The 12,608-nt window shown below is 41.0% G+C and overlaps 1 protein-coding gene across 5 annotated transcripts in view; it reads left to right on the top strand.

Moving 5' to 3' along the window:
- LOC143830369 (MAX gene-associated protein-like) overlaps positions 1-12,608 on the top strand; it is a 35,469-nt gene that overhangs the window by 10,512 nt on the left and 12,349 nt on the right. For all 5 annotated transcript variants that reach the window (XM_077322808.1, XM_077322807.1, XM_077322805.1 and 2 more), the window contains 4 exons: positions 446-544; positions 2,067-2,686; positions 3,705-3,996; positions 6,934-7,133. In XM_077322808.1, the coding sequence (XP_077178923.1) occupies positions 446-544; positions 2,067-2,686; positions 3,705-3,996; positions 6,934-7,133 (1,211 nt within the window). The remainder of the gene's footprint in view (positions 1-445; positions 545-2,066; positions 2,687-3,704; positions 3,997-6,933; positions 7,134-12,608) is intronic.

Raw genomic sequence — 12,608 nt, 5'->3', positions numbered from 1 at the left:
AGCTGTAAAGATTCTTGAGGTGGTATTTTCTTCTTCCAGTGGGACTGAAGCTGGGTTATGTGGACCCAACAGTTAGCATTGACCTAAAATATTTGGTTGTACAGCTTCCTCTCAGCTCTTCAAAGGATCATGTATTTGGTAATAACCAAGGAACAAGGCCCAGTTCTTTAGGTAAATAGGTTTCAAAATTAATAAAGTGTTAGAATATTAATGAGCAAGAAAAGCTTGAATGTTCTAATGTTAATAAAACATTTTATTCTTTTTCTAGAATAACATTTTGGCATTAATTTGTTAATTTTTTGTTAATCTTGCCACCAAATGAAAAAATTTCTAGTAAATGCAGTTGCTAACTCCTTAAGTCTGGTAAATAGTTTTCTGTTAAAAATCTCTTTTGCCTTTTACATGTCAACTAATCCTTTGGACACCTTGCTGTCTTTACTTCTAGATACTAATCTTTCCTTCACTTCCACGACTGGGAAAACAGATGATTTTAGAAAGATAAAAGGCTGGCAGGAAAAAATCCACAGTGCTTCCAGGCTCAAAGGTAAGAGGTAGATTTTGTATGGTATGGACATTCCACAAACAGAAAATCTTAGTTTTAACTGGATAAATTGGAATAATTAGTTCATACGTAATAATTTCTCTGATCGTTTAACTGCATCAGGGACTATACTACAATTAAACGTTTCAGAAAGACACGGGTAAAGGGATAAAGAGTGAAGACTGTATTATATATAGTAAGTATAAATATGATCCTACTGTCTAATTTCTGCATCATTTAAAATGTCAGGTTAGTGCTTATGTTTGGAATTTTTATGGTTGGAGCCAGCTTGCTGTAGTGGTTAAGAGTGGTGACTTCTAATCTGGTGAGCTGAGTTTGATTCCTCACTCCTCCACATGCAGCCAGCTGGGTGACTTTGGACTAGTCGCAGTCCTGATAGAGCTGCTCTTACAGAGCAGTTTCTCTCACAGCTCTCTCAGCCCCACCTACTTCACAGGGTGTCTATTGTGGGGAGAGTAAGGGAAGGTGATAAGCCGCTTTGAGGCTCCTTTGAGTAGTGAATAACAGGGTGTAAAAAGCAATTATTCTTTTTCTTCTGGTTTCTGCTGTGTTTCTGAGATATTCAGAATATGGACATAAACATTGGACATAAAACAAAACAATAAAAATATATATGAAGCAAATACTGACCAGAGTGTTCACCTAGTGCTGGAACTGTGCACTGGTGGAGAATGAGGCAGTGCTTTTTTATGCATAGAGATTAGCTGAGAGAGGTCAGAAGTCCCAGATCAGAATTTAACCCATCAGGGGCTGAAATCTGCCGCCTTCAAATCCACTCCATCTCCTTCTTTAATAGCACTTTTTCATTGCAATGGTAAGATTTGTAGAACATCTGGTGACATAGATAACCATAAAAACAAGAACCTATGCTGGCTCCAGGCTTCAAATATGAAAAAAAGTTTATGCAAAAAAAATTGTGGAAATGAGCATAGAGCCAGCACAGGTTCTTGCTTTTTTTGTTCCCCGTATTGTGTTTTCCAGAATTGCTTGCTGTTGTGGCATATATAACCATGTCTGAATTGCATGTTGTATAGTTGTTTAAAGCGTATTCCTTTTTGTCAGAGGGACTGATAAAACTTTTCATATTTTGAGATAGGCTACAACACTTAAAATGTCCACAGCTAAAAAGGCCTTTGGGCAAACCTGCTCCTGGAATGCTTCTTAGTAGGTTCATGGGAATAAAGGTGTTGCTTTAAAGAACAAAAATAGGAAATTGTTGTCAGTTGTCTCAGTTTTGCAGATTTTTTTCAGGGGAACTATTTTCCTTTGAAGCCAAGATTAGATTAGGAGGTGGTGAGCTCCCCCTCACTGGCAGTCTTCAAGCAAAGGTTGGATACACACTTTTCTTGGATGCTTTAGGATGCTTTGGGCTGATCCTGCGTTGAGCAAGGGGTTGGACTAGATGGCCTGTGTGGCCCCTTCCAACTCTATGATTCTATGATTCCTTGCGGTTTAAGTGTTTGGGATTTAACATCTCTCTCTGTACCACTCTGTGTTTATTCAGGTATCAATCTAGAGGGTTCCTTGAAGAACCGATCTGCATTCTGCAGTGATACTCTTGATGAATATTTAGAAAATGAAGGAAAACTAATGAAAACAAACATGGGATTTTCACCTGACTTCTCTAGTTGTTCTGGGGCTCGCCAGCTTTCATCTGAAAGCAGCAGCTATGTACAAGCGCAACACAACATTCTAAAGAAAAAATACACTCCACCCACCTCATACACTTTTAAGCATCTTTCTCTGCCTTCTTTTAGAAAGAGAAGAAGGAACAATAACCGTAAAAAAGCATGTTCTGGAGGCAGCATAAAATCCAATAACTCTGCAGTGTCTTCACTTGATTTATCAAAGGATCAATACCACATCCAGGTCTTGAAAGACAGAGTTACTAATTCTCAGCCAAACAGTAAAACAGATAATGCAGTAAATGTTCTTATGATGCCAGATGAAAATGTGCAGGGAAACCAGAGAACTGTATGTCAGTCAACATGGAACAGTCACATATGTACGAATAATCCAAAACTGATGGATCTGGAAGGTTGTGTGTTACAGGATGGGAAGCCACGAACTTATATAACTGAAGAACGTGCGGACTTTTCTCTGAAGACTCTGTTCATTTCACAGGTAACCTATAGTACCATTTGCCCATCACTATCATCTTGAAGCTGGTGGCCAATTTTGAATCCCCTAGGTTTATTTTCGGATGAGTACTGCCTGCCACAAATGGGCAAATAGGATGATTCTTTTAATACTATAAATTCATACTAACAGCAAGCCAGCTGATATGATTAGTTATGATATTTGGTTTGAATCAGGGTCATATGGGGGGGCCCAAGTGGAATCATTGTCAGGGGGCTCATGGTGGCTCTTACTGCCCAGGTCAAAATAACAATTTTCCTTGCCAGCGTTATGCTGAGAATTTCTGATGCAAAGCTTTAAATATAGATGTTATTGTGCTATTAATTAGATTCACTTGAATGTAGCATAGAAGTGAGTTTCTTTTAAAAGGCTGATTACTTTAACTGTCTATTTGCCTTTATAGACTAGTGGATATCAAATATGCTCTCTGGCATAAGAATTTTTCCCACTTTCTGAAATAATAAATGTCAGTATAGTGTATTCTGTATATAGAGTATGCACAAAATAAGGTTCTGAGCATTGATTTTGTCCTTATACTTCCGCTGCCCTTAGTGTTACATTTATACTCCCCAAGCATCCTATTCCTTATACACCCAATCAGCAGTCTGTAATATCATAAGTGGAATGGAGCTGGGGAAGGATATGTCCAGTTTTTGAAGAAAGACAGGCAAGGCCTAGGTACCCATATGTTTCAAGAAACTTATATTTATAAAATATTTTTTAATAAGTAAGACAAGGAGATGTTTCTACCTTAGATGTGTATTTTATGTTAGGAAATTGCACATTCCCTCTTGTATGAGAGGAGGTGATTTGGAACCAACATTGTGTCCAATGCATACAGGTAAAACTTTTATTTCCGCATCAGTACACCAAATTAAAATCCAGTTATTAATGATAGAAGAGCATAATATTGCCCCACTGATTTTATACTGTTTATGTATTCAAAATGTATAATTGGATACTTGTCTGAATGTTCGAAATATGTGAATATATACTCCTTCAGGCTTTATTCAACAACAGACATGTCAGCAAAGTAATCCAAAGGCAAACTCTATGGTGTGGCAGGAACTCCTGCCAGCCTGGCTACGTTTGTGCTTGCTTGGCTTTTGAGACGTCCCGACCCACAATTTCCTGCAAAACAGAATGCACATTTGACTGCATGAAGACAGAGATGGCCCTGAAAAGGGGGATTGCCATACGGAAGCCTTTGCATAGAAGTCTTGCATGCTGTAATGGGCAAGAAGAAGTGGGGAAACTGGAACAAACAAATAAGTGGAAGAGAACTAATGATGATGGTAAGTGTTAGTGGGAAATTAGCAATACAAAACTGTTTCCAGACTGTATATTCATCTGAGAGTTTATAATCAGGGTAAAGTAAACAACAATGTTCTCAATTACCTGGGGGCTGGGGAGGCAGCATGGGACTGACCTTGTTCGTAGCTCATCCTTAGTAATCTCCATAGAATTATTTCAAATGAAATTATGTGGCTGTAAAAGCATTTCCCCCCTCATAATAATCCGAATCTCAGTCAGAGAATGAGGACTCTGCAAGAGGAGAGGAAAGATATTATGAACTCCTTCACTGAGACAATCAGTAAATATTTCATTTGTGCATGGAAGGAAATACTTTCTTGTCCACATTATTTTCCTTACAACACAGGATGAATGTGTCACAAGCGCCACATAAAGTCATATAAGTGGGGATTTGAACTCCGGTCTTCCCAATCTTATAGCAACAAGTACTCTAACACTTTGACAACTATACCATTCACATACTAGATACTCAGTATGAATCTCTAGATCAGGGGTAGTCAAACTGTGGCCCTCCAAATGTCCATGGACTACAATTCCCAGGAGCCCCTGCCAGTGTTCACTGGCAGGGGCTCATGGGAATTGTAGTCCATGGTCATCTGGAGGGCTGCAGTTTGACTACCCCTCCTCTAGATGTATCTTAGAATCTGCAGTAAATACAATCTTCTCAGATACTTTGATCTGAAAACATGGGGACATTTGTTTGGTTGAAGTAGGGTCCAGGACAGCAGAATCGCCTCACTTTCCATATTTAGGGAACTAGCGTTATCTTTTCCCACATGTATAGGCATACAGAGGGCTAAAAGGGCTAAGGAAATACTCCCATCTCTTCTATTTATTTTTAACCAAAGCTGCAAGTCTCAGGATACCAAAATCACCTTAACTTCCTGTATTTTGTCTGTTTTGATGATCCATACGTTGAGAGTAGGGGCTTTAGGCAAAACTTCCAAAGATCCTATGTTAAAAAACAAGGCAAGGCAATGGAAGGGTATTATTGTGTGGCAAGTAAATGTCCCAAAGTTACAGCGAAAGAAAAGCAGAATTGGCAGCCTGTGTGCAAGTGGAGAGGATGAGAATACAGTTTTGGCTGGCAGAGCAGCAATAGCTAAGGGGCCAGCACAAAAGAATTCCAAAGATTTAAAGTCCAGGAATTCAGGTGAGTCCAGGATGAGAATCTATGGATTTCCTGGCTCTCACCGAGAGCCAGCTTGGTATAATGGTTAGGAACACAGACTTCTAATCTGGCAAGCTGGGTTAGATTCCCTGCCCCTCCTCCACATGCAGCCAGCTGGGTGACCATGTGCTTGCCACAATACTGATAAAGCTGTTCCAACAAAGCAGTAATATCAAGGCTCTCTTAGCCTCACCTATTTCACAGGGTGTCTGTTGTGGGGAGAGAAAATGGAATGCAATTGTAAGCCACATAGCTGAAGATAAATGGAGATGGGTCCATTTCTTTCTTTAAGGCAGGACCACTAGGATACAGATACGGTAATAACATTATTAGTACTGCATCAGTGAATGCAAGCCTTAATTCTCTTGATCCATTTACTTAGGTCTGATAGTTTCAGAGGGTAGCCATGTTGGCCTGCAATAGAGCAGCTAGAGTTGGTCTAGTAGCACCTTAGAGAACAACATGATTTTGAGAGTCAATGCTTCCTTCATCAGATACTAGCACAGTTGATTCTCAAAAGCTTATACCCTCAAAGTATTGTTGGTCTCTAAGGTGCTGCTAGTCTTAAATCCAGCTGTACTTACATCAAAATTTGTGTTGCTAGCTACAGAAAATACATTTTTCAGTTTATCCTCCTGATTGCTAGATGGATTGTTCCTTTCCCACTTTCCATTTGCTCTCTCTCATTTTTTCACAGAAAGCATCATCAGCTACAGGCCCTTTCCCCCTCTTATCTTTACAAAAGCAAGCAAACAAAATCAGTCCTGTGTCTCCTAGAAACTTGTAAGTTGCTACAAAGATGAACAGGACTGACTGAACTTGAGAACCTGACATCCTGAGCAGCTTCATGATACTTCCCGACAGCCTGAGGTGGCATTGACCCAGAGGGCCTGGCAGTCTGGTGGGGGCATTGTCTCTGCAAGGAAATTGGGGGGCTTGAGCCCCACTTCCCTCTGTAGTTTATGCCCCTGCTGACCTGGATAGCCCAAGCTAGCCTTATCTCATCAAATCTCAGAAGCTAACCAGGGTAGGCTCTGGTCAGTATTTGGCGGAGAGTCCAATAAGTAATACCAGGGCTGCAGTACAGAAGCAGGTAATGGGAAACCATCTCTGAGTTTTTGGCCTTGTAAAGCCTATGCCACAATTATCCCAGATCTCCCTCAACCTCACTTATTTCACAGAGGGTGTCTATTGTGGGGTGAGGAAGGGTAGGCAATTGTATGCCACTTTGAGACCCCTTCAGCTAGTAAAAAATGGGGCACAAAAACCCAGTTCTTCTTCTATCCGTTCACCATAAGTTGGCTGCAACTTGAAGGGCAAAAAAAAACTATACATGGCAGGCTTTGGGCAGTGGTGGGATGAACACTTGTCAGGGATGCTTCAGGTTGATGCTGCATTGAGTAGGGAATTGGGCTAGATGGCCTGTATGGCCCAATTCTATGATTGAGTGCCTAGACAGTGATTAAACAATGCCTCTTCATTTGTGATCAGACAATTTTTCAACCATTTTCAATATTTAATTTTTTATTGCGCCTTATGTTTTGATTATTCAGTCTCTCGATTGATCTCACTTTAAATCAATTTTTAAATCAAGGCTTCAAGATGCAGGATATTGACTGCAAGTTGATGTCCCTGTTTCTTTGCTTTGATATTTGAGCTGAAATAAGATGTTTGATACTTTCTAGAATTAGAATTCATTTTTTGCTGCTATAGGATTATAAGCTGCTCCTTATCTTTCCTTTACCAGCCTACAAAACAGAGCTAGAGAAATCTTCTATAAATTTCCCAATGCGGGTAAAAGAAGAGACTGATACAGTGCCAGTTTATATCCCAACACCATCTGCCACTAAATCAACAAAACGTGTGATACTGCCTCTCAATAAGCTCAGTCCTGCCTATGTTGGAGTTAAAGTAGAACAAGTGAAAACACCTAGCTCCAATTTCATGGTAAGAGGGGGGAAATTGTTTTGTTTTACTATCACATTAATAATTTTGAACCTTTTATGTTCAAAAACACGAGCAAAAATATCCTTTGACAACTTTATTTGAGATCACTATTTATAAGCATAACTTTTAAAGATGTGATTTGGGTCAAGTGTGTAGAGAGAAAGTTGATAGACCTGCACATTGTCAGTTGAGGAAGGAATTCAGGCTGGGTAGTTTCTCCCATTTACTTCACAGACAAGTGAACTGAGACTTTATCCCTGCCAGCAAGAAAAAAGGACTTCCCAGTTATAGTCCTGTCTGTGCTGCTGTTTGATAACCTAAGATTCTCTACCTAATAGAGACATTTCATGTTTTTGTACTGAAGTTTTTCCCCTCCTTTTGCTTCTTCTCCTTTTTTCTTAGTCAGAATAGCTAGGGAGAGTTGCATATGCTGATCATGCATGCAGCTGGGGCATCCATTTTGTGGACCTAAAAACTCAAGGAAATTATTTTCAGTTAGGCTTTGTATAGTATGAACAAATTGGAGTTCAGGTCCATCTACCCAGTCCTCTTGTGGGGCTTAATTTGTGGTGTGAATGGACAGTATAATGGTGGAAGTCCATGTGAATTGATATGGAAGAACAAGAATCTGTACAAAGAGGCAGTCTCTTCATTTCGGCAAAGGGCATTCTGGCATCCCTGAGGCTCAGCACTGTGTCAGATTTGCTTAGTCAGCAAAATTTCAGCCAAGAAGAATGGGGACTTGTTTTCAGAGAAATATGAAGGAACTAGTATCAAAAGGAGGCTTTAAAAAGGGGGACAGGCAGGAGGATGTCCACGGAGTATGGTGGCTTAGCACCACAGAGCACAGCTAGCCAGCCTCCCTCGCTCCCCCAGGAGGCCTGGGAGTGTGGTAGCTGCCGTGCCCACAGCGTGTGGCCACCCAGCCTCCCCTACGTGCTGGAAGGCAAGAGTCTTTGTAGCGGGGCAGCCCAGCCACAGGGCTGGTAAGTAAGTGGTTAAGTAACTTAAAATGCACATAGATGGTAAAATATATATATATATATAATATTAGGGCTTAACACATGAGAATGCACTTTGAATGAGAGTGGTGGTTTTTGAATAATATTTCAAACTGGGCACCATGTTAGACAGCCCTATATACCAGTGGTCCCCAACCTTTTTATCACCAGGGACCCTTCAACGCTTGATAATTTTACTGAGGCCCAGGGGAGGGGTAGTTTTTTGCCGAGGGATGTTGACGATGCTGCCTGAGCCCCTGCTCCACTTGCTTTCTCACCGGCGCCCTGACTTCCTGCCGCCCACTGGGGGGCGCTGCCAGCAGTAGCTGTGCAGTGCCATGCCGGGGGAGAGCCCCAGCCATGGTGGCCACCGAATAGCACTAAGGGTGAGCCGGCTGCAGAATGGCAGGGCAGCCCCCAAGGCAGTAGCCGGGGAGGAGGAGGAGGAGCCGCGGCCCGGTAGTGACTGATCCACGGACCAGTATTGGTCCCCGGACTGGGGGTTGGGGACAGCTGCTATAAACAACACATTAGTTGGAGCATCGCTGTATAGATTTTTACCACCTAGCAAGCCCTAATGTTCTATTTTTTACTGTATAAGTGCATTTTAACTTACTGGACCACTGAGGAAGACTCTTAGGGGTCAAAATGCACCTGGTCTTTGTCTCTCATATGTTTCATATATTATTATTGAAAGTAAAAGGGAAATCAGCAAAAAGATTCCTGCCCATTTCCATTAGCATAAATTTTATTCTGCATCCAAGTTTTATTCACTTTTAAAGTAGATTTTCATCATAATTCTTTCCTGAGTTTACTTTAGATAGCTGTCAAGAGAACAAAATAAGGAGGCTTAAGTTGGGGAGTGCTACAGAGCTCTTTACCATTTGGTATGCTGCTGTTTCCTCTTGTATCGCAGAAGCCAAGCCTCAAACAGAGCACAGGTTGTGAAAAGTAAATTCTTTTTGGGATGCAACAGTGAGCTCTGTTTATCTTGTCTGGCAGAGGAGTATAATATCTCCTTGACATGCTGCAACAGAACATGACTCAGAAGATTCACAAGCAAGTCTAAATTGATATTTACATTTTGTTTTGTGTTTAAATTCAGCACATAGTCTGGCTGGCTGTACTGCCAGTGGAACTGTGTACAGCCCTCTTTAGTACTTCTGCATAAGTATTGTTTTTCAGGGTGGTTGAGTTACCAATATATTCAGTATTGACTTACAGAATATTCTGGAGTTTTTACTATGCAAGGCATTTTGTTTTGTGAGAAACATTATTGTTTCTATTTGCTGATAATAACATAAGTCAAATAACAGCAGCCAGCCTTCAGGTCTGTCTTAAGGGGCAGAGAAATGCAGGGGACCTTGGCTGATGTTTTTCTACTAAGTCAAGGTTCTCTTACACTTATATGGCAGGAAATAGTGATTACATCTTTTCTTGCAGGATCTGTTATTTATTTATTTTACTTTGTTTATACCCCATGCCCTGCCCCCACAGCGGGCTTGGGGCAGCTCACAACATTTAAGAATACATTTAAATATACAATAAATATAACTGTAAAATCAATTAAAATGATAAAATAGCAAATTGCATGGAGAATTAAAACAACGGGCCATATCCCTGGTTCATAACATTAGCCAAAAGCTGTATGAAACAAAGCAGCCTTCAACGCCCTACAAAATGTTGAAAGATCCCGCAGGGCATAAACCTCCCTGGGGAGACTATTCCAGAGAGAAAAGGCAGCTCCTAAAAATTCCCTTACCCCGGTGGTTAATAAACTGGCAATTCATGAGCTAGGCACCTGTAGGAAGCCCTATGATGATGATTTAAAGAGGTGAGGGCGGTCATACTGGGAGAGGCAGTCCTGTAAGTAGGATAGTCCCAGACTGTTTAGGGCTTTATTGATCAAAAGCACTTGAATTTCCACTGGAAAGTAGTGAGAAGCCAGTGCAGCTGCCAAAGTATTGATGTTATATTTGCACAACAGGGAGACCCAGTTAGCAATCTAGCAGCCACATTCTGGATTGCCTGAAGCTTCTGAAGTGTCTTCAAAGGCAACCCCACATAGAGCATGATGTAGTAGTCTAATCTGGCATAGATCACAGTGGCAAGGTCAGAATAGGACAGATGCACAGCCAACTGGCAGACTCGGCATAGGAGATAAAGTGCTGTCTTTGCTATCCTGGCACATGTCTGTTCAGGAAAAGGGAAGATTCAAACCATACCCCTAAGCTCCTAACAGAGTCCATTGCAGATAGATGCTCTATCAGATACAGGTAAAGCTGGCCACCCCTGAGACCCCCAGACCAACCACATTATATCAGTTTCTATTAGCTTTCACCTTACCCAGGGATTCCCAACCAGGGGTCCACAGGAACTCCAGAGGGGGTCTATGGCTTTTGTCCTCTTGCCTTAATGGACTCAGCTCTAAGCTAAGGAATTGGCTGCTTCAATTGCTCCCCATCCCCCCCTTCTGTGAATGAGTTATCTTGTGGTTTCTGAGTCTAGGAGGAGGCAGAGCCTGCATGTCTATTCCCTCCTTAAATGCCCTGAGCCTACCAAGAAGGCTTGGGGGGGGGGGGGGAGGTCAGATGAGGGAGGCCATCCTCTCTCCACCAATGGTTACCCTCTGTTATCATCCCTAGAGGGTATGGTTGAGTTTGGTATAGGAACTGCATGTTCAGGATTGTCTGTGCTTCCTCATGATTTACCCAATTAGCAGTAAAAAACTGAACCATCATCACAGATGGTTCAGTCCAAGACTTCACCAGCTATCTCAGTTACTCCGGCAATTTGTCTTTCCTCCAGAACCTAATCATGTGATAGAAACTGACTGTTTGTCACCACAATTACCTCCTGCAGAAATGAAAAGTATTGTACCTGATTCTAAAACTTGGTGCTACTGTAGTCAGCACCCAAGTAATACAGATAGTTTTGTACCACTTCAATCTGGCAGTTTTGCTTCACTTCAGCTTCTAGGACAAAATGGTATTTTACATGTCATTTTACAATATGTTTTACCCTTCAAATTTACAGGTGAGTCAGTGGATGCAAAGAGTCAGGTAGCATAAAGCCGGAAGAAGAGAAAACATGTGCAAGAACAGTTATCATAAAATGTGGTCACAGGGTCATATCTGATACCAGAAGAAAGGAGCTGATAACAAACCAGCCAGATAGTTTTGAAGACAGATCAGCCATTGCAATAGTATCTGACAAAAGTGCAATTTCTTCAAAAACCATTCTGAAACACAACGTACATAGGAAGATATCAAGTTTATAAGCTGACATTTCTACGGATGTTATATCATCAGTCAGATCATCATGTATATATTAGCAAGAAACCAAGCACTCAGGCAGTTGCATGCTTAGAGGCATTTTAGATGAGATTTATTGAGGTTATAGGCAGACTATAGGTCTTGGATTTAATATATTACAGGGAAATTCCATAAATCAGGAAGAAAATGGTCAGTTTAAAGATCCAGTGAAAGCATGCAGACATTGCTCAAATAGAGGCATGCTACCAATTCAGAAGTGTATAAACAGACACAGCTCATATAAGAAAAAATGGTCATTATTCAATGGCCACCAGGACAACCGCAGATAATATATATGGAAAAGCATTAGAGAGGGATCAGATTCCATCAGCATCAATGGGAAAGCAAAAATGATTTTTCACTATCCAAAAACCACTGGAAGGAGGAAAGGATGCTCAAGAAGGTCCAACTAAAAGAAATACTGATTTTCAGGGTTATGATCAAACTGTAAAGATGACTTTGTTCAAATCAGCAAAACATCCAGTCAGTCAGTTGCGAAATGCATAGAACAGAATATACCCAAAATCAACCATCACAAAGAAGGGTTTATGCCTATTATTGATACTAACATGAAAAATACAAAACATGCTGGGGAAAAATGATGTTTTTGCTGAGGAAATTTTTGATAAGAGTATCTGGTTACAAAACTAAAAATACATTGAACACTGTACTGGTGAGTATGGAGCTCTTTTAAAATGAAAAAACTCTGACAGCAAATTGTTTTAGCTATAACCCAGTTGGCTCTGTGGGATTGTGGAAGCCACTGTGACCAACTGAGTTGTGGTCACTTACTTGAGAGTCAAGAATCTTTGAGTCCATGACAGGCTGGAGTTTTCTACTAAGTCAAGGTACTTTGGAGGATTTACACTAGAAGAGAAAGATGAATGTCAGTGTTCTTTCCCCCCGCCCCATACTGAGATCTCTTCCCACTCTCTTTCAGTGTCCAAACTGACCTTTTTCTTCTCTCTCAGAAGTAACTGGTTACAGATATCCTATTGTTGAGTGTTAATTTTTTTCAGTAGTTAGAATGTTTGCAAATATTCTATGAAGCCACATGAACACATGAAGCTGCCTTATACTGAATCAGACCATTGGTCCCTCAAGGTCAGCATTGTTTACTCCAACTGACAAGAGCCCTCCAGGATCCCAGGTCTTCCATA

The sequence above is a fragment of the Paroedura picta genome, chromosome 2, assembly GCF_049243985.1.
Source record: "Paroedura picta isolate Pp20150507F chromosome 2, Ppicta_v3.0, whole genome shotgun sequence".
Lineage (NCBI taxonomy): Eukaryota > Metazoa > Chordata > Lepidosauria > Squamata > Gekkonidae > Paroedura > Paroedura picta.
This window is presented reverse-complemented; position numbering and strand designations above follow the sequence as displayed.